The 24,044-nt window shown below is 30.9% G+C and overlaps 13 protein-coding genes across 13 annotated transcripts; 5 read left to right on the forward strand and 8 right to left on the reverse strand. All coding sequences in view use genetic code 12, as the record gives it.

Annotated features, from left to right (window-relative positions):
- Positions 1 to 10: 10 nt before the first annotated feature.
- VRP1 (Vrp1p) lies at positions 11 to 1,870 on the reverse strand (the record flags this gene model as incomplete). The annotated part of the gene is made up of 1 exon (XM_051759562.1): positions 11 to 1,870. One exon carries the CDS (start codon positions 1,868 to 1,870, stop codon positions 11 to 13), a length of 1,860 nt encoding a protein of 619 aa, XP_051616406.1.
- Positions 1,871 to 2,080: 210 nt separating this feature from the next.
- Positions 2,081 to 3,565, reverse strand: ALG7 (UDP-N-acetylglucosamine--dolichyl-phosphate N-acetylglucosaminephosphotransferase; the record flags this gene model as incomplete). The annotated part of the gene is made up of 1 exon (XM_051759573.1): positions 2,081 to 3,565. The coding sequence occupies one exon, from the start codon at positions 3,563 to 3,565 to the stop codon at positions 2,081 to 2,083; it is 1,485 nt and encodes a 494-aa protein (XP_051616407.1).
- A 144-nt stretch (positions 3,566 to 3,709) lies between these two features.
- SEH1 (Seh1p) lies at positions 3,710 to 4,641 on the forward strand (the record flags this gene model as incomplete). Its single annotated transcript, XM_051759584.1, has 2 exons — positions 3,710 to 4,558; positions 4,627 to 4,641. 2 exons carry the CDS (start codon positions 3,710 to 3,712, stop codon positions 4,639 to 4,641), a joined length of 864 nt encoding a protein of 287 aa, XP_051616408.1.
- An 83-nt stretch (positions 4,642 to 4,724) lies between these two features.
- On the reverse strand, positions 4,725 to 5,960 carry NSA1 (ribosome biosynthesis protein; the record flags this gene model as incomplete). The annotated part of the gene is made up of 1 exon (XM_051759595.1): positions 4,725 to 5,960. The coding sequence occupies one exon, from the start codon at positions 5,958 to 5,960 to the stop codon at positions 4,725 to 4,727; it is 1,236 nt and encodes a 411-aa protein (XP_051616409.1).
- An 817-nt stretch (positions 5,961 to 6,777) lies between these two features.
- Positions 6,778 to 7,908, forward strand: KGF55_000465 (uncharacterized protein; the record flags this gene model as incomplete). The annotated part of the gene is made up of 1 exon (XM_051759606.1): positions 6,778 to 7,908. One exon carries the CDS (start codon positions 6,778 to 6,780, stop codon positions 7,906 to 7,908), a length of 1,131 nt encoding a protein of 376 aa, XP_051616410.1.
- A 53-nt stretch (positions 7,909 to 7,961) lies between these two features.
- KGF55_000466 (thiamine transporter) lies at positions 7,962 to 8,867 on the reverse strand (the record flags this gene model as incomplete). The annotated part of the gene is made up of 1 exon (XM_051759617.1): positions 7,962 to 8,867. The coding sequence occupies one exon, from the start codon at positions 8,865 to 8,867 to the stop codon at positions 7,962 to 7,964; it is 906 nt and encodes a 301-aa protein (XP_051616411.1).
- A 248-nt stretch (positions 8,868 to 9,115) lies between these two features.
- KGF55_000467 (uncharacterized protein) lies at positions 9,116 to 10,063 on the forward strand (the record flags this gene model as incomplete). The annotated part of the gene is made up of 1 exon (XM_051759629.1): positions 9,116 to 10,063. The coding sequence occupies one exon, from the start codon at positions 9,116 to 9,118 to the stop codon at positions 10,061 to 10,063; it is 948 nt and encodes a 315-aa protein (XP_051616412.1).
- Positions 10,064 to 10,171: 108 nt separating this feature from the next.
- SPF1 (ion-transporting P-type ATPase) lies at positions 10,172 to 13,831 on the reverse strand (the record flags this gene model as incomplete). The annotated part of the gene is made up of 1 exon (XM_051759640.1): positions 10,172 to 13,831. One exon carries the CDS (start codon positions 13,829 to 13,831, stop codon positions 10,172 to 10,174), a length of 3,660 nt encoding a protein of 1,219 aa, XP_051616413.1.
- A 1,810-nt stretch (positions 13,832 to 15,641) lies between these two features.
- On the forward strand, positions 15,642 to 16,580 carry LSP1 (lipid-binding protein; the record flags this gene model as incomplete). Its single annotated transcript, XM_051759651.1, has 1 exon — positions 15,642 to 16,580. The coding sequence occupies one exon, from the start codon at positions 15,642 to 15,644 to the stop codon at positions 16,578 to 16,580; it is 939 nt and encodes a 312-aa protein (XP_051616414.1).
- A 1,309-nt stretch (positions 16,581 to 17,889) lies between these two features.
- On the reverse strand, positions 17,890 to 18,168 carry KGF55_000470 (uncharacterized protein; the record flags this gene model as incomplete). Its single annotated transcript, XM_051759662.1, has 1 exon — positions 17,890 to 18,168. One exon carries the CDS (start codon positions 18,166 to 18,168, stop codon positions 17,890 to 17,892), a length of 279 nt encoding a protein of 92 aa, XP_051616415.1.
- A 1,029-nt stretch (positions 18,169 to 19,197) lies between these two features.
- Positions 19,198 to 21,663, forward strand: KGF55_000471 (uncharacterized protein; the record flags this gene model as incomplete). The annotated part of the gene is made up of 1 exon (XM_051759672.1): positions 19,198 to 21,663. The coding sequence occupies one exon, from the start codon at positions 19,198 to 19,200 to the stop codon at positions 21,661 to 21,663; it is 2,466 nt and encodes an 821-aa protein (XP_051616416.1).
- A 158-nt stretch (positions 21,664 to 21,821) lies between these two features.
- KGF55_000472 (uncharacterized protein) lies at positions 21,822 to 22,487 on the reverse strand (the record flags this gene model as incomplete). Its single annotated transcript, XM_051759683.1, has 1 exon — positions 21,822 to 22,487. The coding sequence occupies one exon, from the start codon at positions 22,485 to 22,487 to the stop codon at positions 21,822 to 21,824; it is 666 nt and encodes a 221-aa protein (XP_051616417.1).
- A 234-nt stretch (positions 22,488 to 22,721) lies between these two features.
- KGF55_000473 (uncharacterized protein) lies at positions 22,722 to 23,942 on the reverse strand (the record flags this gene model as incomplete). Its single annotated transcript, XM_051759694.1, has 1 exon — positions 22,722 to 23,942. One exon carries the CDS (start codon positions 23,940 to 23,942, stop codon positions 22,722 to 22,724), a length of 1,221 nt encoding a protein of 406 aa, XP_051616418.1.
- Positions 23,943 to 24,044: the final 102 nt, after the last annotated feature.

Here is a 24,044-nt window from a genome sequence, read left to right on the forward strand (position 1 = left end):
ATATAGATTTTCAAGAATATAAACTTAAATCTAATGGAATTGATGATCCTCTACCACTTGGATATAATTTTTGAGAACCTTCAAATCTTCTTGGATTTGGTAATGCATTTGCATTAACAAATTTAAATCTTCTATCATCAATAACTATTTTTGTATTTGATTCTTTTTTAGAAGATCCATTTATTGTATATGTCAGTGCTGAAATTTTACGTAATGATGAACCAACATTTTGTTTTGAATCTAAATCATTATAAGTAGTATTTGTAGTGGAAGATGTTGATCCTGGAGGGGGAGGAGGTGCTGGTTTCTTAGATTTAGATATACTTTGAGATGGAGTGGAAGGTAAAGGTGGTGGAATCGCCTCAGGAAGCTTAGGTGTACTTGCAACAGATACCATTGATGGCTTTGGAGGTTCGATATTTTGAGCTGGTAAGGATGGTGGTAATGAAGGTGGCGCAGGTGGTGCTGGTGGTGCTGGTGGTGCTGATGATGCTGATGGAGCGGGTGGAGCTGGTGGAGCTGATGGAGGAACCGATGATTTTGGAATCAGACTGGATGGAACCTGAGGTGGTGCAGTAGGTGGATTAGAAGGAGCTACTTTCCTTTGAGGAGGTGATATATTTGGAATTGAAGGAGCGGTTGAAGTAGATGTAGTTGGCTTCTTTATTGTTGGTGCTGCCCCAAATGGATTAAATTTATTTGGAGGGGGAGCAGTTGGAGGTGGTGGAGCTTGTGCTGGTTTTGAAGAAGCTGTTGAGGTATTGTCCAGACTACCTTCGTTTTTAGTTGAATACGACTTCAGACTTCCATCTACTACAAAACTGTCGTCCCTTTTGGCGTTGATTTGAGCTAAGAATGGTAATGCACCACCTGGCGCAACTGGTGGAGGAGCGTTTGAAGCCTTATTTGAAGTTGTTTGTGGAGGTGGCATTGATGGCGGTGGTGGAGGTGGTGGAGCTGCAGATGGAGTACTTGTAGGTAGTTTTGGAGCTTGTGGTTTTGGAATTGACGCTGGAGGTGGTGGAGGGGCTGGGATGGAAGTTTTGGGTAAAGGAGGAGCATTTGATGGGACTGGTGGTTTTGGTGATTGATCTATAACGTTCTTATTGTCTCTCTTAGCATTGATATCTGCTAAGAATGGTAAATTTCCGGAGGGAAGTGGTGGTGCAGCTGGGGTTGACGATGGTTGAGCAGATGAAGGTGGAGCTGGTGGTGGTGCTGGAGGCTTGTTAGGACTGAACGAGGGTGGTAATGATGTTGGAGGAGGTGGTGCGGAAGTTGGTAAAGGTGGTGGACCAGTTGGAACTGGAGGAGGACTGTTGATCAGATCTATCGAACTTATGGAACTTTTTTGTAAATGACCTGATTTTTTAGGACGAGTTGGTGGTAATTTTGGTGCTGAAGTTTGTGGTATTGGCGGAGCAACATTTGGAACTGAATTAGAAGATTTCGTAGGCCTCGATAATGATGGAACTTTTGGAGCTAAAGTTGGGGGATTTGGTATTGAATTTGGAATTTTAGGAGCTGATGTTGGAACTATATTATTTCTATTATCAACATGTTTTAATTTTGGAACTCCTCCAGCAAAGATATCTCCCAATTGAGGTGCACCTGACGGTGGCAAGCTTGGAGCAGACGGTGCTGCTGATACTGAAGGTGGACCACCGCTAGAAGGAGTAGTTTTACCTTCAATCATGGGTTTTGATTTATCAATAGTAACTGCTTTTTTCAATTTTGCTCCTTTCCTTATATCTCCAAGTAAAGCATTTCTATCTTGCGAAATTACTGGTGGTGGACCAGGTGGTAGATTACTAGCCATATTTCCCAAACCCCCTGGTGGCGGAGGAGGAGGTGGGGGTGGGCCTGCCATGTTTGATGTTTGTCAAAATTTGAATTAGTGAATGTTGTTCTATATTTGCAAGTTTATAATGAAATTGAGTTTTAAATTTCTTGATTTGAATTTTAAGAGGTAATTTCAACAAATTTCACACGACATAAATTTTGCAACCTAACGACTACAGATAAAGTTATAATAGATTAACGTCTATTAATAAATCTATAAATAAAACAAATTGAACTTTTATTTAACTCCCCAAGATAAGTTGTCGTACCCAAATAACCATGGACCTACAGTATGTCTAACAATGATCATTGATAGTCCAACAAAAAATTGTATACCCAATAATACTAAACATAAAGTATCTTCCCTCATTGGACCGAACCAAACTAAGCAAAGATTTATTATAGTCATATTAGAAAATTTGATTATTTCACCCAGTTTGGGATCTCTTTCTAATTTGATAAGCCTAACCAATCCAAGTAAATTCAAAATAAGCTTATTTAAACGGTTTGGCTTTTTCAATTCTCCAAGGCTCGGATACATTAATCCATCTTTAACATTAAACTTAGGTAGCCTGTGTCTAGGACATGGAACAATATGAAATAATTGAGGAGCCGAGTAGATGAAGTTCAAAATTTGAGGCACCAAAAAAATAATTAATGTTTTTGAAAAATGACCTAAAATACCAACAATGGCGAATACCATACCACTGAAATAGCAATATGTATCTCCAACAAATGCTTTAGCAGGAAACCAATTGTACTGCAACAAAGCTAATGAAACTCCTAAGAATGGAATAATGAATATAACAGAAAATAAATGTGAATCATATGCTGCTTGAGGGATGTTTTCAGTAAACAAATAACAAAAGTCATTAATCAAAAATATTATAGCTAAAACAACTGATTGACCAACTTCTAATCCATTTATACCTGCTAAAATGTTGATTGAATTCGGTGAAAATATCGATATGGCTGACATGTAAACGTAGTAAAAAATCCCCAAGTCAATCAATTTAGGTGCATCATCTGGAACAGCATAGTCCGTTTGTAAAGTTCTGAACGATAATCCTGTAATTGATGTCACAGCATGATTCCCATACTTGACAAAAAAGTTTATAATATCTAAGAAATATAAACCTCCAGGAAAATCTGTAACAAACTTAGGCACAACAATTGAAGTTACACTAAAATCAACATAATAAACAATCAACAAGGGTAATGATGCCACTGCAGGTAAAAAGAATTTATGTCTCCAACGAATATCAAACAAATCATCCAATAATCCCAATAATGTAGTGCTTTGTAGACATAAAATAGCACTCAAGTATTCAGCTAATTTATTGTGGGGAAATAACTTATTGTCTTTTAAAGCTTGATATTGATTCTCATAATTTTCTGTCATTTGTTCATCATTTGCCCAGGATCCGAAAGAAACAAGATATTTGAAAAATATAAATGGAATTAAACCAAACATTAAAAATAAGTAAGTTGATGCAGCTACAAGTCCCATAGTTTCTGGTATCTCACTCACTGGAGGAGGCTTTGACATATCTTTTCCTTTTAACCCGATTTTTATAAAACTTGGACCTACTTTTGGTATGATCAGATATGTTATTAAATATCCTATAATTGCAAAAGCCACCAGCGTTCTTAGGGGACTGTTAGGAGCTATAGTTAAAACAGCTCCAACTAGTAGTGACACTCTAGCTATTTTACCTAGCATTTTTGATTGAACTGTTGTTGGACATTCAGTAGATGCAAGTAATTTAAATTAAACACTTGTTTTCAAAAGAATATGTACACAAAAATAATCGTACGTGGTATTTAGAATTGACATTTAAAACCACCATACGCATACAACACTTTAATGAAGCCATTCGTAACTGGTCACGAAGAATTAATTCACGATATCAAATATGACTTTTACGGCAAACATATAGCAACTGCATCATCTGATCAGCATATAAAAGTGTTTGATCTTGATCCTACAACATCATCTTGGGTATTAAATGATTCGTGGAAAGCTCATGATTCACTGATAATGAGACTATCCTGGGCTCATCCAGAATTTTCAAGTTCAAAAATATTAGCATCTTGCTCATTTGATAGAACAGTAAAAATTTGGCAAGAGCAATTGGATGAACTACACGGATCTGGTAGGAGATGGATACGGTTAGCTACTTTGGCTATCGAATCTTATGGTCCTATATATGATGTTCAATTCGCACCAAAACATTTAGGATTAAAATTAGGATGTGTTGGGAGTGACGGAATATTCAGAATTTATGAATCTTTAGAACCTAATGATTTAACAAGTTGGGCTTTAACAACAGAAATTCCAATTTTAAGTCTGCAATTACCAGCTAAAAGTTTACAAAGTAGTTTTGCAGTTGAATGGTGTCCTTCAAAATTTACAAAAACAGAAAAATTTATAGTTGTGGCATTGGATCAAGGTTTTGTTTATAGAAATGTACCCAAACAATCAGATTCATCAGACGAAAATAATGGAAGTGAAAAATACATTAAAATATGTAATCTACCAGAACATAATGGATTAATACGATCAGTAAGTTGGGCACCTTCAATGGGTCGAAGTTATCATTTAATAGCAACTGGTTGTAAAGATGGTTATGTTAGAATTTTCAAAGCAACAGAAAGTCCTGGAGGTGATTTCAAAATTGAAATAATAGCGAAGATGAACGATCATAAATCCGAAGTATGGAGAGTAAATTGGAATATAACAGGAACGATTTTATCATCTGCGGGTGACGATGGGAAATTGAGACTTTGGAAATGTAATTACCTAAGTGAATGGAAGTGCATGAGTGTCATTAATACTAGTAATAGATCGGATAACCGTGGGATCGAGAATGAACCAACGTCTAGGTAACTTTTTGTTTTTTATCTAATTGATTCCACATTTCATCATCATCTTGTTCTTGTTCCTCTCTTTGTCTCTTTTGCTCCACTTCTGCTTCGTCTTCATCATCAAGTATGATTAAAGAGCTAACTTCAACTCCAACGTAGACCTTAGCTATTATCTCTCGAGAAGAGACGTCAAATACACGAAGATAACGATCCAAGCCAGCTAATGCTACTATATCATCCAATAATTGAACTGCAACAGTAGCACCTGTATTACCCCCAGTATATCTACCTAGTAATTTTGGTGCGGGCTTTATTATATCACCGGCAGTTGCTGAATTTGTTTTGAAAGCCTTATTATCAATTTGATTTAACGAATACTTTGCTATCAAACTACTTGTATCGGTTATTATGATCTCCGATTGTTCTTCATTTGCGAATGTCAAAGTCAAAATCGAATTTTGACTCACGGGATAATCTTGAGTTGGTTTTTTACCATGTGAAGAATCATATAGCCTTATTTGTCCATACTTTGTTGATGTGATGATTCTAAATTTGTCTTTCGTTTCTTCATTGAAAAATAAAATATTAGTTATCCAAATCGGTACTCTCAAATCTAGGTGATCGTTTTTGACATTTTTAGCTTGGTACAATATTTTTGGTATGAAAACGTCTTTAAAATCTTTGTTAAAAATCTTACTATTTACTTTTGAATCGAACAATTGAATCACCTTCAAATCATTTTCTTTTCCACCATAAGCAAATATATTCTCAAATCTTGGATGTACTGTGAAAGCTTCAATCGGCTTCGTATCAGGTAATTGAATTTCAAATGGTTCAAACTTAAAGTCTGAGACATGTATTAAGAACAACCTTCCTGAAGAAAAGGAAACTAATATGCTATTTAATGTTTCAATTTTCACCAAACTAACAGGTTTATCATTTTTATTAACTGGTATTTGAAAATCATGCAAGTGCTTGTAAGGGTCTTCTGGTGGTTCATTTGTATTCTCAGGCTCTAGCTCTTCAAATTCGTAAATCGAAACAGTCCCTCCTAGCCTTGAGGCTATTAAGTATTCATAGTTATAATTTAATAAGTGTATAATTCTTGAGCTATATTTTAGTTTTGGTTCAGTTAAACAGTTTTGAATTGATTTTGGTTGAGGAGAGTCTTGCTTCGAGGTATCTGTACCCCTGTCACATGTTACAATCTTCGCAGCCGCTGAGTCATCCGAAGATATTAGGATTTTCATTAGTTTAGTAATTGAGATTAATGTTATGTTTGAGATGGGATGTTTCAAAAAATGCTTGAATCACAAAAATTATTTTTCGCTAAGTTTAACGAGATTCTGCAACAATTTTTGCAGCCTAATTAACAATAAGACTGGCTATTGAAAATGGTCGCGCATGTGCACATGTCTGCTCTTACCACATTCTCCTTTTTCTTAGTATTTGAAATACTTTCTCATCTCGCTTTTATTAATGCTAAGTGCTTGAAACATGATAATCAAATAACAACACCAACTTTCTTTTTCTTCAAATTGGTTATAAATTAAAGCCAAAATATCACACTTTGCCCAGTCAAATTTCTTCATTCAATTTAGTGGAATTGTCTTTAAGGTGCCGCTGTAGTTATAAGCTACTGAATTCAATTTTATCAATCGTTGATGGACCAGGTTGTGACCAAATGCTGCTGAAAAGCTACTCAAAAACGGGTTTTGTTTTTTAGAGTGTGTTTAAGCTACCCAAAATTTTGAGCAAAAATTGGTCCCTTGGCCCAGTTGGTTAAGGCGTGGTGCTAATAACGCCAAGATCAGCAGTTCGATCCTGCTAGGGACCATTAGTGTTGGTCAAAGTCCTTTTTTTGCGTAACTATTCTCAAAATTCAACTCCATAGAAATTGATTCAGAACCATACTTCAACTACAAACAAGCTGTAAAAGGTGCACAATCAGCACCTTTATACGTGTTCATTTTTTCAACCGGTATTTGTTTTAAATTGATCTTTGTATACAATTTCCATCAATGATTAAAAGGTGACTAGAACTACAACTTTACATTTACTCAAATAATGGATTGGACAGATGCTAACCAAAATTTGTTGGAAGAATATATGAACGATTATATCAAAAAAGTCCTGGAAGTTTCATTATTTTACTCAAACATAAACTACACTAAGTTAGCATCGATTGTTGATTTTAATGACATTGACATCATAAAATTAAGAATTGATGAAATATACGATGATCATTTCATAATACAAGATGATTTGTCATATTCTAGACTAAAAGCCAGGGATAACAACCAAGGCACTGCTGATTATTTTAAAACCCTTCAATCCTTAGATCTACAGCCGTTCGAGAAAATGCCACAGGCACAACATCAACCTCATGCATCTATCAATGATACTACTGAAACAGTCACGATTGAGCCATCTCCCAAGATAGAGATGCCAAAACTAACGAAGAAGGAAAGAAGACAGTCCTTGGACTTAATGTATTCACGACCTTCTTTAGGTGTACGTAAAGAAAGTCAATTAACAACTGATCCCGCAATAAGTACAACCAATATTAATGTCATTGCAAGTTCAAAAGCAGTACCGAAGAATTCAAAAAAGAATAATGAAGCGAAATATAATCCGTCGGCAAAACCGGGAGTAGCGACTACCATCAAACGAAGACGGACTTCCTTAGTAGGAGAAAAATTACCAATCTATATACGGAAACAACTTTCAGAGAATCGTCAAGTCCAAAGAATAACCCCCAAGTCATCGATAAAACATATGGCATTGAACCAAAATAAAAGTAAAATTGGGACTAAATCTCAAGATCCACAAGAACGTTACCTGCCTTCAAATTCAGACTTTTCAAAGAAGCAAACACGATTGCAGAATCTTCTTAGTAATTCGCAATCATTATACGCACACTCAAATTCCAATGAGGTAGACTCGACCACGAATACTTCAGTGCTGGAAAATAGGTTGAGGTATGACACAGAAGATGACGATAAGGAGTATATATCTCCTGATCTGTTGGCTAAATATTATGGTTTACAGTATGAAGGTGAAGAAGAGACTTTTGAAGAAGAAGACGAAGAAGAAGAAGATGACGAGGAAGACAACGAATATATGAACTTAGAAAGTAATAATGACCGATATTTTAATGGGAATGATGAAAATGACTATCTATTTAAAGTTAAATAATACATATAGTAAAAACGAAATGAAATGAAAAAACAAAAATTGCAAGTTAAAGTCTATAATTGTCCCCTCTTAATCCATCTTATGGCATATTCATACATTAATAATGAAATTGCACTTGTAGGAGCTGTCTTCAAAATGCTTACACCGTAACCTTTATATAGCCCAAATATACCTTCCCGTTTCAAAATATTGAAAAATAAATGAATTGAATTCGGACATTGGGTACCATGAACAACAGAATACATTTGACATCTTTTTCTCAATGTGTCTAATGGAAAAGTTATTCCTTTTGAAGTTGCTCCAGCAATGAATCCACAAAGACCTTCCACAAATGGAATATGTTTATAATTTGTTGAGAAATCTCGTGCTAGTTCATAAGACCAAAACATCAATCCTGTATTCAAGGCAACTGAGAACATAGCCGGTCTAACTCCCACAAACATGCCTTTAAAACCATCATTTTTGATTATACCTCTGAAAACTTTTGTCATTGATAGTAGATTTTTCTTTTTATTTGCTACTAATCTTGTTCTCAACAAATCGAAAGGATACGTGATGATAGTACTTGCAAATCCTGCACCCAACCCCACAAGTAAAGAATGTGATGCAGATGATAATTTTAATTTGTAATCATCTTCAAGACGTGATAACGATTTACTCAATATAGAATATGAAGTAAATTGAACACCTCCATAAATAATATATAGAATTTCAGCAGGTACATTTCCTTTCCATAATGCAATTATACCCTCTTCTTTTAATAAATTCTTTACAATGGTAGGAACGGTTATTCTATGTTTAAATGTATGTTGTTGTAATTGAAGTCTGATTTTTATAGTATCTAATGGAGCGGTAATTGCTCTCGAAACTCCACCTGATATTGAACCTGCCAACAATGCTTCATACGGTGTAACGTTCGAACCTCTTTTCAAGTGATCCTCTCTTTGAGTTTTATCCATTCATTCAAAACGTCACCAAGATGAATTTATACAACTGAATTCTGTGAATAATTCGGAAAATCTAATTTATGCGATTATCCACATTACGAAGGTTTTGTTTGTGTCATTTCCAGATCTTTCATTTGGTAGTACTAATTTGTGCACAAGATTTGATTACGCGTCTTGATTATTTTGAGATCAAGTAGTCTACGCGATTTACCTTATCACTTCTTTTTTATCAGTCAATTAGAGTAATTCAGACATACTAAATGGAAATTGAGACCCACCCTAGAATTCCAAAACATGTATTGAAACAGTTAGTCGTTGATCTTAAAACAATAGATTCATTAATTGAATTACACTTCATAAATCATACCATTAACCCTTCATTGAGTGACGTTTTAAAGAAAGCGTCTTCAGAAAATTCAAGGCAATTGAGTGTTACAGATATAGAACAAATAAATGGAATACTACCTATTTATGAACTTCACAAAAATGAAGTGCTTGGGGATATAACGATTAATTTTACCAAAGATTATACGAGTAGTAGAATTGAAAAATTCACGAAATCATTAAATGAATGGAGTAATTCAAATCAATGTTCTACAAAGCTACCGAGACTAGACTTAGGGAAACTGACCATATCTGATAATCAAAAGCAAACAATGAAAGTGCTCAAACCAAAATCAAAACAAATATCAACCAGAACCAAATTTAAAGATTTGAGAAATGACAAATCAAAATTCATATACAAGGAGAAAACAGAATCAACTCAAAGTACAAAGGGTTTAACGTTACTTGAACGAATTAAACTAAAAGAGAAGACGGCAAATAAAGAGAATAGCGAATTAGCCAAAGTACAGAAGTATCAGTCATACTTAATTGGAAAAGTCAATACGATTTACGATATCATATATCAATTTTACAAACTTCAAATTATGCATTCTGATATCAATCTTGTATCAGTTTCATTAAATCAATTACTACTGTCAATTAAAAATAGTTTGAATATGCCATTAACTGAGATTGAAATTATGGATGTTTTGAACATTATCGAGTCAAACTTGAATAATAAATTCACAAGTTTGGTGAGGAATGACATAAAGATTTTGAGAATACAAAGTTTGAGTCGTGAAAATGATTTGAAAGTATTTGAGGAAATGATAAGGCGGCGGTCAAACTTTGATTCAATAGATAGTTTACAGACTTCACATTAATATCAATATATGTAAAGTAACTACAATTATCCCCTTATTCTATAAAAAATCATCTCTATTATATATAATAAATCAATAAATATACAAGTAACTAAGTCATTTCCAAGACTAGCTTAAATCTTCATCTCTTAATGCAATATCAGCAGCATGAGAATTCATAAAATAATATTTTAAAACATTTTCAATAATCCAAGTAGCTCCTAAATCAACAATAATTGATCCAGTTAATTTAATTTTAAAATCAGTAGTCATTGGAACAAATTGCATAGCTTCATTAATTTCAGGAATAAATTCAGTTGATCCAGCAAATGTTAAAGCAGCAACTCCTAATAATCCATAATACATTCCTTTATTATCACTAATTTTTTCTCTAAATGGTAAACCAATATAATTAACTGCAAATGTAGAAACTTGTTGAGCTAATTGTAATAAAAACATACCAGTATTTAATAATGATGGATTAAATTTTTTTTCTAAATCAATTGATGGTTCTTTTGGTTCTAATAAATAAATTTCATTAGTTATATAAATTAATGTAACAATATGAATAAAAAATTGACCTAAAATTGATCCCATAATATAAATATTAAATATACCATCTTGAGGTCTTTCTTTTGATAATTTTTCCAAAGGTTTACCTCTTGAAATAGATAAGAAACATACTGATAATAAAATACCTGAAATAGTAGCTTGTCCATCACCAAATTTCATACCTGCTAAATATAAAACAGATAATGAATAAGATGAAATTAAACAATTTAATGCTAAAATTTTATACATTTGAATAGTTGAAACTAATGCACAACGACCTTGACGAATAATATGAGTAACAGTACTCACATTTGCTAATTTTGAAGTGAAAGGAGCAGCAACTGAAGCATCACCCAATTTTAAAGTTGGTACTTCATCTTCTGCTTCAGCATCATTCAATGCACCTAATATAGTATCTGCAAATTTACCACCATCAGCTGGTACAGGATTTCCTGGTCTTTGAATTTTAACTGGTTCTTTCATTGCAGCAGCAACAGCTAATTTCATATCATCAGTAATAGTAACACCTTTTTTTTCCATTGCTTCTAAATATTTAGGATTATTTTGTCCAGGTGGATATAAATGAGCAATAATTTGAGGAACTGGTGGAGCAGGTTTACCCCAATTAGCAAATAATTGAGTTTGTTTATCATAAACTTTTTTAGTTGCTTCAATTTTTCTATTTTCAACTATTTTTTTCATACCTTCTTCAGTACCATTTAATAAAGCTACACCTATATTAGCTTGTTTCAAAGCTCCAACATCATTAGTACCATCACCACACATTAAAGTATTGTATCCAGCATCTTTTAATGAAGTTAAAATAAATTCTTTCTGATTTGGTGAGACTCTTGCATATATCCAAGTTTTTTTCAATAATTCAATCAATTGATTATGTTGACTTAATAAATTAAGGGCATAACCAGTTAAACAAAGATCATATTTAGCTAACTCAATAAAATCAATAGGAGCAGTTGAATTACATGGTAAAATAACAGTTTCTTGAACATTTCTCCATACTAAATCAGCAGTAGCTTCAGCATTATGATGTTCTTCGGGAGCATCTAAAATTAAAACATCTTTAGTAGTAATTGCAACTTCTTTCGCAACATGACAAGCAGTTAAAGCATTATCACCAGTAATCATAATTGAACGATGAGAAGATTCATTCAACATTTTAATAGTTTCAATAGCATCATCTTTCAATGGACAATGGAAAACAATAAATCCAGCAAAATGTAAATCAGATTCTACTTGTTCTCTTGTAACTTTATTAACTTTGACACTTGGATCCAAATATTTATAAGCTAATGCTAAAACACGTGAACCAGCTCTAGTAAAAGATTTAAAAATTTCTTCATAATTTTCTGGAGCATCAACAATCAATTTACGAATAGTTTCTGGAGCTCCCTTAGCAGCAACAAAATTTTTATTTGGAATAGAATTTATTGATGAAATTGTAGCAGATCTTTTTAAAGCACTTGAAAATTGAAAACGACGTAAAATTTTAATTTTTTCAGTTTTACTTGATTTTGAATCAACTTCTCTTTCAACAGTATCATTTGCTCCAACATTCCAATGAGCAGCACTTAAAGTAGCTTGTTCCATTGGATCACCAACAACGTCTCCATCATCTAATTTGACCAAAGCATGAGCTGATCCTAATACATAAGAAGTAGTTGGTGGTGCTTCTTCAGCTTTATATAAATGATGAATATCATCATTTTTAAAACCAGCTAATCCTTCAAATACAAGATCTTCAGCAGTCAAAGTACCAGTTTTATCAAAACAACAAACATCAATTCTACCAGCTAATGGAATTCTAAAAGGTTCAGTACAATAAACATAAAATTTTTGTAATTTAGATAATGATGAATTTACAGCCATAGTTAATTCCATTGGTAATTCTGGTGGAACAACAGATGTAATAACAATAATACAATCTAAAATTAATTTAGATTGAATTCTACCCATTCTTGTACCTTCAACCCAAACATACCATGATGCAGCAATAGCAAAGATTAATAAAAATAAAATAAACATAAAAGCTTCTTTATTACCAACTGATACACGTTCACTTGAAAAAATCATCATACGAACTAATGAACCTTGAGAAGTTTCAAACCCAGTTTTAGTTACAACTGCAAAAGCACCTCCATCTGGAGCTATTGGAACAATTGGATTTTCAGGTTTAGTAACTTGAAGTGACATTGTACCACCATGTAAAATTGAATTTTTATCAAAACCTTCTGGTTGTAAATTATCATCAGCTGGTCTTAATTTAATTGATTCTTTTAATAAAGGAGTAGATTCACCTGATAACATAGCTTCATTTACAATTGCAGATCCATCAACTAATAATAAATCACAAGGTAATGCACTATCTTCATTAGTTCTTGTAATTGATACTAAATCCCCAGGTAATAAATCAACAGTTGAAATTTTTTCCCATTTATCATCTCTATAAACATAAATCTCATATGGTTTAATACCCATACTTTGAAATTCAGACATTGTAGTTCTTCTTTGAAAAACAGTTGTCATTTCAAATGATACCAACATAAATAATGAAAATAATGAATAATACCATTGTTCATCCATACACCATAATGCAACACAAAAGATTTGAAATACAAAAAATGGAGCAACAGCATGTTCTTTAAATAATTCTAAAAAAGTTGGAATTGGAATATCAAATTTATTTTTACCATAATTTCTAATTTTTTTTTCTAAATCTCCATTTAAACCTTTTGTTTGTTGATAAGTTTTTAATTCAGGTAATTTATCAAATAAAAATTCAGGAGGGGAAAATTTTTGAAATTCTTTATGAAATAGATATCTTCTTTTTTGATATAAGAAACTAATTTGTTTTTCACCATCATGAAAAGTTTCTCTAACAATTGGTGAAATTTCTCCAATACCAGAATTTGGAGCTGGAGTAATTTTAATATATTGTGCATCTTTAATGTTATTAACTTTTTGATAATTAAATTTTGAATCAATATCTTGATTCCAATGTGGCATTAACCAAAATAATAAATTCAATGATACTATTGCTATAGTATAAACAAAAGTCCATTCTTTACCAACAAAATATTTATCATAATGATTAAAATATAGTTGTAAAAAAATTGGATATATTATTGTAAATGGCCAAACATAAGGCCTTAGGAAGAAAGGTTTTGAAACCAATAGTTCAGCTTCCTTTATACTCGGACTCAAAACAATATTAGACATCTTTATTAGATTTGTTGAAATAGTAATAAATAAAGTCTGAGTTTGATTGTTTTGAAATGACACCTAGGATTTGAACAATAAAGTTGGTTGATAAATAGTTTATAGATATAATTGAAAAATTATTAGACTATCTTCAATATTTTTTTTTAAATCAAGAACTCTTTTTTTGCCATTTTTTTCTTTTCCGAAATATTGAGAAGTTGACACGAAAGTATTTTATTTGCAGCCAAAAAACACAGATAAGTATGCTTTTAGTAATTCATTAGGTGATACCTATTTTGAATCAAAGACTATGTTGCTGAAAGGTTGATAATTAACGTATCCTGCTGAGCTTGGTTTGTTCGCTAGGGAAAGCGCCTTTTTTAGCCTCAATGAAACCAGATTTCAAGATTGACAGTTATTCACGTTTTTTGGTGAAATCCAAGTCATTTACAATCTAGATCGACAAGGTGATGGTAGTCTTCTCAATAAACATAGCTCGCTTTAAATTTATAAATCGATATGACTAGCTGCCCAAATTTTTTGCAACCAAATTTGAGAGAACAAAATTATTGAAAAATATGAAATCAAATAAACGTGACTTAAACTAACTTTTTACGACGTCGACTTTCCGACACAAAGATTTTTTCGGATCGTGTAAAAAACGAGAGATTAAAATTAATTTTCAAAGATGGCTGGTCCAAATTGTTTTCATTCAGCTACCACATGAGATTAGGAATAGTGATCGAATGTTAAATTGCTTTTTCACAAAATAATACATCATGAAAGAGTCAATTGGTATGCTCCAGGAACTCTTACTTGACTTATTTGCTTATTCAAAATTTGATGCTTTGATACAATTTTTTGTAATCTAAGATTTGGATGAATGATCATCAATTGTGGAGATAAGCAAGGTTAAGCAGTAGCAATTGTTTTGAAATAAACTATAATTTTCCTCGAGGCTGTTTTAAAAATTATTAATTCGAAGGTAGAAATATTAATTACGACAATCAACTACAAATGTGTCCAAATGTGGATTTTTCGAAACATTTTGACATCCGATTTGACGATCAAGGTTTAACTTTGAAACTGTAAAGGCGTCTACAAACAGCGCCACGAACTGACGATACTCATATGACGGACTCTATACCTCACTTTAATATCACCAAACACAAAGTTCATGATCAATAAATTTAAGCTTAAATTCGGTTTTTGATTTACCGCCTTAAATTTTGTATTATTAATATTTAAGATTAAGAATGAAATAGAAGGAAAGAAAAAAAAGAACAGATTATTTATTGCTTAAACTTACCCCGAAATTTAAATGATTCATAGAGCAAACTTGAACTGACATGGTCTAACTGAAGATCTCACGTAGTGATCGAAGCTAAAGAGGTTTCGAACTTTTATCATCAAACCAAAATTTTAATTGAGCCGTTTCAATTAAGGTTATATCAGAATATTAATGTAATATTAATTAAATTTAATACGAAGATTCTACTACCACCCCTTTTTTGGAATACTATTTACTGTAAGTATAGACTAAAGAAAGTAATTTAACTTAATTAAGAATTTTAGTAAACAATTCAAATTAAATTTAAAAGTTGTACATGAAATTTCTAATTTTCTTTCTCTCTCTTACTTTACTTTAATTTCCTCTATCAATTTCTAATTCTTTTCATCAACACTTTTTTTTACTTACTTCTTCTTCTTCTTTTTACTTTTTATTTGCAATTGATTAGTTTTACAATACATCCAAAGGAAAAAAAGGTAACAATATTACTCAATTGACTATATCAATTATCAAGAAACAAATAATCAATTAATCAAAATGCATAGAACTTATTCATTAAGATCATCAAGAGCACCAACTGCTTCTCAATTACAAGCTCCACCTCCACCCCCATCATCAACTAAATCCAAATTCTTTGGTAAAGGATCAATTAGTCATTCATTTAGAAAAAGTGCCGCTGGTGCTTTAGGTCCAGAATTAGCAAGAAAATTAGCTATATTAATTAAAATGGAAAAAAATTTAATGAGATCTGTTGAAATTACTGCAAGAGAAAGAAAAGATGTTGCAAAACAATTATCATTATGGGGTGAAGGTAATGATGATGATGTTAGTGATATTACTGATAAATTAGGTGTTTTAATTTTTGAAGTTGGTGAATTGGAAGATCAATTTATTGATAGATATGATCAATATAGAATTACTTTAAAATCAATTAGAGATATTGAAGGTAGTGTTGAACCATCAAGACAAAGAAAACAAAAAATTACTGATCAAATTGCTTATTTAAAATATAAAGATCCTCAATCTCCAAAAATTAATGTTTTAGAACAAGAATTAGTTAGAGCAGAAGCTGAATCATTAGTTGCTGAAGCTCAATTATCAAATATTACAAGAGAAAAATTAAAAACTGCTTTTAATTATCAATTTGATTCTATTAGAGAACATGCTGAAAAAATTGCTTTAATTGCTGGTTATGGTAAAGCTTTATTAGAATTATTAGATGAAAGTCCAGTTACTCCAGGTGAAACAAGACCAGCTTATGATGGTTATGAAGCTTCAAAACAAATCATTATTGATGCTGAAAATGCTTTAGGTTCTTGGACTTTTGATTCAGCTGTTGTTAGACCAACTTTATCATTAGCTGCTCATGATGATGAAGCTTATGATGATGATGAATTAGCTAATGAAGCTGAAAATTTAAGAATTGCTGAAAAAGATTTTGATAATGTTGAAGCTGATATTGTTGATCATGCTTAAGCTTAATTTTCAAAATCAATAATCTAATCATCACTAATAATAAGCTTTCAACCAAAATTTTCTAATAATAGCTATATTTTTTTTTTCTATATCATTTTTGTAATATTTCAATTCTTCGAAATTCAAGTTCAAAGAATTCTTAAAATAAAAGTATAGTATTTTAATTCAAAAGTTCCTTTAAGGAGTTTTGTAGATTTAATTGTAGAGCATATGTAACGAGATGTCAAGAGGTGTCTTAAAACTAGATCGTACTAGCCTCAGCCCCACTAACTCTTCTTTACAAAGACATTCATGTGACTTTGAATGTCTTAAATCCTCGAGTCTTAATCAGATGATTATACGGCTGAAATAAGTGAAAAATAAGTTGCTTCTTATGGTAGCAAACATCAAAGTTACTTTTATTCGATATGATTGCTACGGATAAATTCATAAATTCTTTTAATTTTGTGTTAGCATTAATTTATTATCTGCGATCGGAGTTTTGTTAATTTGTGTGTTGTGTCGCAATTGACGACCTAAAATTTACGAGATTCCATTCCATTAGTAGAAAGTGAAATATCTGAGATCATCGACAGGAAAGAGATTAATACTTAGTGCAAACGACCTATGTTGTATTGTAGGAGCAAATTACTACACAAACAAGTGAATGAATGTAAAATCCATTAACTCTCTTAAAACGATACAATTTAATTAATTCTAATATCTGAGATCATCGACAGGAAAGAGATTAATACTTAGTGCAAACGACCTATGTTGTATTGTAGGAGCAAATTACTACACAAACAAGTGAATGAATGTAAAATCCATTAACTCTCTTAAAACGATACAATTTAATTAATTCTAATATCTGAGATCATCGACAGGAAAGAGATTAATACTTAGTGCAAACGACCTATGTTGTATTGTAGGAGCAAATTACTACACAAACAAGTGAATGAATGTAAAATCCATTAACTCTCTTAAAACGATACAATTTAATTAATTCTTTAAGCATTAGCAAATCTAAGGGTATTTATTCACGATCTTTTGTTAAAGATGGGATTGTTGAAAACAATCGTTGCACGGTTCGACACGAAATAAAACCAAATGGTGCATAATTCGATCTTTTGTGGATTATCATCAACATTTATAGCACCTACCGAAACTGATGTTTTCATTTATTTAGTGTTGATTAGACTCAGTCAAAGAATACTCTTATGAATTAATCATCAACATTATTTTATAGCGCCTACCGAATTTGATCTTTCCACTTTTGTACTGTTGGCTAGAGACTTAGTCAAATTTTGAAAGTTTTTCAGCAAGCCGTTTATCAATTTTCATTTCTTCCTGGTTTTCGACTTCTCACTCTTGATTGTTCGCTTGCCTCAATATAATCAAGCAACGCCTTCTTCAAATTTGCTAATCCTGGCGGAAAAGGGGTTTTATTCTGAATACATTCGTCCAAGTGTTCTTTAATTTCGTTCCATAGCTGTTCTAATTCTTCCGTTTCTTCTTGGAATTTGAGTTTTCTAATCTTTTCTTCCTCTTGCTGCTTCCTGATTTCTTCTTGTTGTGCATCATAATTCATTTGCCCCATATCAATATCCATATTTATATTTGTATCACCGAATTAACAAAAATTCAGGTTTGAATTGAGTCTCTCATTCTATTATATCAGATTTTTGTCCCATTCTTTTCATATTTTCAAAGAATTTTGATTGACACAGTTTTCAATGTCAAATTAAAAATAAATTGAAAAAAACATTCTATATTACACAAAAAACACGACTTTATGAAAATTAAAGATTTCACAAATAACAAATCAACTTAGGTTTCAGAAATCAATGACTTAAATGACATAAGAAACAAGCCGATACGAACCGATATAACCAACCTTTGGATTAAGAGTATAGTAATTCTTATATGATGTGAAAGTTTAAAGATCAATTGTTCATTTCTGATATACTACCTTTGTCAAAGGTAATGGAACCTTAGTGGCATGATAAATCATAATACAATAATAATATTTATAATCAGATGACAGAGATGTAACTGAAATTTGAGGCAACCTCTTGTAAATGATATTTCTTTCTTAATTGTTCATGGGATAGTATCTTCAATTGACTGAAATTCTAAACCAATGCTTGGACTTTGAATATCGACTATTAAGTCAATAATAACAGCAGATTTCAAGTACACGCGATGACAAATGAATGTTAAATTTGAAATCATTTAATCTGCAGCTAATAGTTCGTAAAAACAATATATACCACACGTAGCTCCGTTGTAAAATTAATACATCTCTAGGTCGAAGTGAGGCGGTTATAATCAAATTGAAGGTAAACAAAAAAAAATAGCAAGAGAAAAAAAAATCGTAGAATCAAAAAAATCAAAACAAAACAAATTATAATAATATTTCTTTCTTCTTTCACAACCATCAAATACCAACTATTATATTCATTGACAAATATCACAGTCTATCATAATTCACACTCGTTATAACATTCATCACTCTAGAAACAAAAAATAAAGAATTTTAAGATAAGATCACAGACATATATCACAATAAACAAAGCCCATACCTAATCATCAATTTCATAAAATCAGACCATCATCATTCAAAGATTCGTTTTAAACAATGTCAAGTGAGTTTCTTCGCTCCTCACCCGCAAGAGATGATACTGAAGATATAATCTTAAACAAAATACCATCAATTACTCAAACACCTGCTTCAAAGAAATTAAATAATAAATCAATTAAACAAGAACAACAAAATATACAATCAAATTCTTTCCCAATACCCATAGTACCACCATCAACTTCAAAATATTTTTATCAACCACCAAATCTATCGGGTTGGACTCCATTAATATCAAAGACTTACTCAAATGAACAATTTTTATCATTCAATTCAACTCCAAATAAATTATTTATATCATCAACTCATCAATTACAACAACAAGGTCAACAAACTGCATCAGCATATCACAATAGCCTACTTAATCAACATACACAGTCTCAACAACATCAACAACTGCAACTGCAATTACATCAACAACCAAATGATTATGAATATCAAGGATTTGGTTTAACACCATTTATAAATCATAATTTTAATATTATGGGAAATACATCAATAAGTCAATTTAATAATATAACACCATATAATGAAAAATTATATCAACAAAATTGTGAATTTTTTATTGATTCTCCAATAAGATCAAAAAATAATAATAATATTGAACAACAAAATTTTACAATAACTCCTTCAAAATTTTCACTAAATAATGTTGTTAATAGTAAAAAAATATTTCAAGATCCTTCAACTAGTGCAACTAAAAGAAGTATTACTTTAGTTGATACACCACCTAGACAACCACATAAATTAAGTATAACTACTAAAGCAAGTAATGATGATGAAGAAGCACTGGATAATAATATTCAAAAAAGTCAAATCGATGGAAGTCAACAAAACAGTGATCATTCGAAATCAAATTATGATAAAATAAGTCCATTTAAAACAAATGATAAAGCTGTAGAAGATAAAGAGACAGAAGACGAATTGGATGAAGAAGAAGACGAAGAAAATAAAGACCAACCAACTGTAAATTTGAACAATGAAAAACAGATAGACAAAAATATACTATTACAAACTCCTTGTAAAAAACCATTAAAAGACATTTCAAATAATACAAACTTAGAATTCAATACACCAGTAAATAAACAAATTGTTGTAAGTTCTCCTACTACAATAATTTTGACATCTACCAAAAAGAGCACTAGTAAAGTTAAGGAGGAGTTAAATGATAAAGAGAATATTCCACCACCTAGTCCAACACCAGCAAAGATTTCATTACAACCAAAAATGGGTGTCTTTTCAGAAAATAATATCATAAACAATAACAAACCTAAATCTAAGCCAAAACCTAAACCAAATTCAAATCAAAATCAAAAATCAAAGTCAAAATCCACTAAAAATTTAAATTCCAATACATCCTCATCTAAACCTTCATCACAAGCAAAAACTTATGAATCTTCAACCAATTCATCTTCTTCATCTCTCGATTTGAATCCAACTAAATCAAGACAAGAAAATAAAGCAAAAATGCAAAAAGGAATGAATAAATTTCAAATTGTATTAAGTGATGTTACTCCAGTCATACCTAAAAAGAAATCAAAAGATAAACCAAAATTTCAACAAACAGTTAAACAACCAACTTTGATACCATTACAACCACCAGGTCCACCTTTACCTCAACAAAATATTATTTCATCATCTTCATCTCAACCTCAACAAAATATTGTACCATCAACTTCTTCCCAAACTCAGCCTCAATTACCACCATCATTAAATAATCAACTGTCATCAGTAATGGATCATAACATAACCATGAACTCTTTAAAAGAACATAGTAGCATAATATCTCATAGTAATAATAGCATTAATTCAAATTCAAGTCATTTAAATTTAACAACTGACCATTCATCATTTGATATTGGTGGAATTTCATCAACTCCAAATTCGAAAATATTATTAGATAGAATATTTGAAAAACAATCACCACAACAATTATTTTATTTACAACAACCAAATATGCATCATCATCATAATCAGCAACAACAATTTTTACAACCACAGATTCCATCACAACAACAATCACAACTTCAACAAGGAAGCATGCTACCTCCACAATCAACTCAACCTAAACAAAATTTACCTCATCAATCGCAACAACAACCACCACCACCACCACCACAGCAGCAGAATTTCCCAATAATGTCAATGATGTCAACACCACAACATTCTCATATATATAATCGAAATGATCCAAATAATCAACAACAATTTTTAACAAATATGAATAATCATCAACAATTACAAACACATATAAATATAACAAATACAAATGTATTTCAAATACCATCACCATGGAATTATGCATTTGGTACACCACAAAATTTTTCAATTTTTAATAATCAAACTTCAAATCAAAATATACTATTACAGAGTCAGAACAATAATTCTTCTTCATCAAATAATTTGACTGCTGCTGTTATGGCTGCAGCATCAAAGGAAGTTGAAGGAGGTCATAGTAATAATTGAAAATAACGTTTTACATTCATTATTAACATTAAATTTGAGAGATGTTACAAGTTTCATTCTTTACATTTTATACACGCCGTTTTCGTGGAATAGTATTTCTCGAGATCAATTCTTGAATCGTCTCTTGTTACTCTAATCACTAAACATATTTTCTTCATTCATACATTAGGAGGTAATAATAAAGCACCAATAACTCCTGGTCTTTCAGTACTTAATAAATCAAAAATTTGTCCACCATTAAAAGAATCACTAATTTCTAAATTTATACCTAAATTATTAAAAAACAGTTTATTTTTTAAATTCATAATTCTACTTGTTTTTTTACCTAATCCAATAATTAAAATTTCAGGTTTTGGATGTAATTTTTTAAAAATATTTAATATTAAATCATTGAAAGTAACTATATGATTATTTATTTCAAACATTGCACTATCTTTATTTCCTAGCTTAATTTCAAAAGTTTCTGAACCAACAAGTAATAATCCAATTACTTCTCCCTCTAAATTTGGTGATTTTATAAAAAAATTATTATTTAAATGAAATCCATTTGTTTTAATACTTTCAATATAATTTAAAGGTTTATTTGAATACATTAATATATCATTTTGAGTTAATATATCTGCTGGATTTGTTGGTGCTACTTGTTTTGCTGATCTTGGTCTTAGCAAAGTTTCTGTATCTTTGGGTAATGAACCTTGTAATGATTTTGAACCTAATTTATCAAATAGATTGAATCTTTTGGAGGTGGTATGGAATTGTTTTGGAGGTAGTATTTTGATATTGCGTAGTATTGTGTTTGTGAATTGAGTTGATGATTGAAGCATTTATTCTATTCTAGGAGAAATGGATGATTTGAATGAGGTTGGATTGGATAGGTTGTTTAGGTATTAACAGTATTGATGTGATGTTTAAAGATCCTTTCTTTCTTGCAGATCTGAATCAATCTTTATATTTTTTTTTCCGCTCGAGTTTTAGATTTTAAAAATGGGTGCAAAAAAATTTAGAAAACATAATAGTTTTAAAATATGTATAATGTCTATAGTCTAAATAAAATTCACCTATACAGCTAAATTAGCTCGAATTTTCTGTTTTTCATTATATAATTTATCATTTATTGCATTTTTACATTTTTCATAAACATCTAATCTTAAAATTTCTTTACCTTCAACTTCTTCAGATAATGTACCTGAACCAGATTTATTTTCTTCATTATTATGATTATTATGTTTTTGATTATTGGTAATTTCACTATTTGTCTTCAGTGGAGAAACAACAGGAGGTGAGACTACTGGATTATATAACTCTTCCATTTTTAATTTCAGTATTGATGGTTTTGATCTTAATAAATTTTGTGATTTTCTATGAGCTAGTTTTGGTGGTGATTTTGAAGGTGATGTATTAATTGAAGATGATGATGTAGAATAAGGGAAATATGATGTTGAATTTTTATGTTTTAAAGGTGATGAACTGGGTGTTTGATTTGGTGATATTGAATCAGATTTGAGTGATATATTATTCATTAAATTCTCTAAGCTAAATACTAATGGATGTAGTTTTGTATATTCTTCATATATTCTAATTAATTGAACATAAAATGATAATGATTTTAAATAATTTAGTATAATTTGATTTTTTTCCTCTATCGTTAAATCAAAATGTACGTCCTTTTTAGTATTCTTTATCACTTTTGTTATTGACTCTAATGCTATATTATATCGTTTAAGAAATGAAACCGAATGTTCAACATACAAATCAGAAGTTGAAAGTATATTAGCAATTGATTCAATAGTTACATCTTTCAAAGGAAAATAAATAAATTTATAATTTTTAATTTTTCTATCTTTATAATCAACAAAAATGGGATATTCATTATAATAATCTTGATCATTATTAGTTGTTGATTGACCTTTTATTGGACTTCCTGGTCTTGATAAATTATCAGGTTTTCCAGAAATAAAACATCTTGATCTAAATTTATTTTTTATATAATCAACAATTACTCTGTATTCATCATTTAATAAGATTTCTTTTTCAAAAATTTCTTTATTGTAAGTTTTATCAAGTTTTAAATAAATTGGACATTCGTCATCAATTATATTATCTGAATATCTTAATTCTCCATCTTTTATTATTGGTGAAAGTTTATTAATCCTTAATCTTTTGAATAAATATAGGAGTGATTTAATTTGTAAATTAGTGGAATCAATTGATTGATCAAATGTTGGTTTTGAAGTTGAATCTATTGATGTTGATGAAGTTAAAACATCAAATAAACCCATTTTTGGATGAGATTCTTGTGGCTTTTCTATTTTTAAAACTATACATTCACCAATTGTGAGATCTTAACTCTCTGAAGCTCATGAAAGATATTGATAAGCTGG

The sequence above is a fragment of the Candida pseudojiufengensis genome (genome assembly GCF_024610245.1).
Source record: "Candida pseudojiufengensis strain CBS 10847 chromosome Unknown scaffold3, whole genome shotgun sequence".
Lineage (NCBI taxonomy): Eukaryota > Fungi > Ascomycota > Pichiomycetes > Serinales > Debaryomycetaceae > Lodderomyces > Lodderomyces pseudojiufengensis.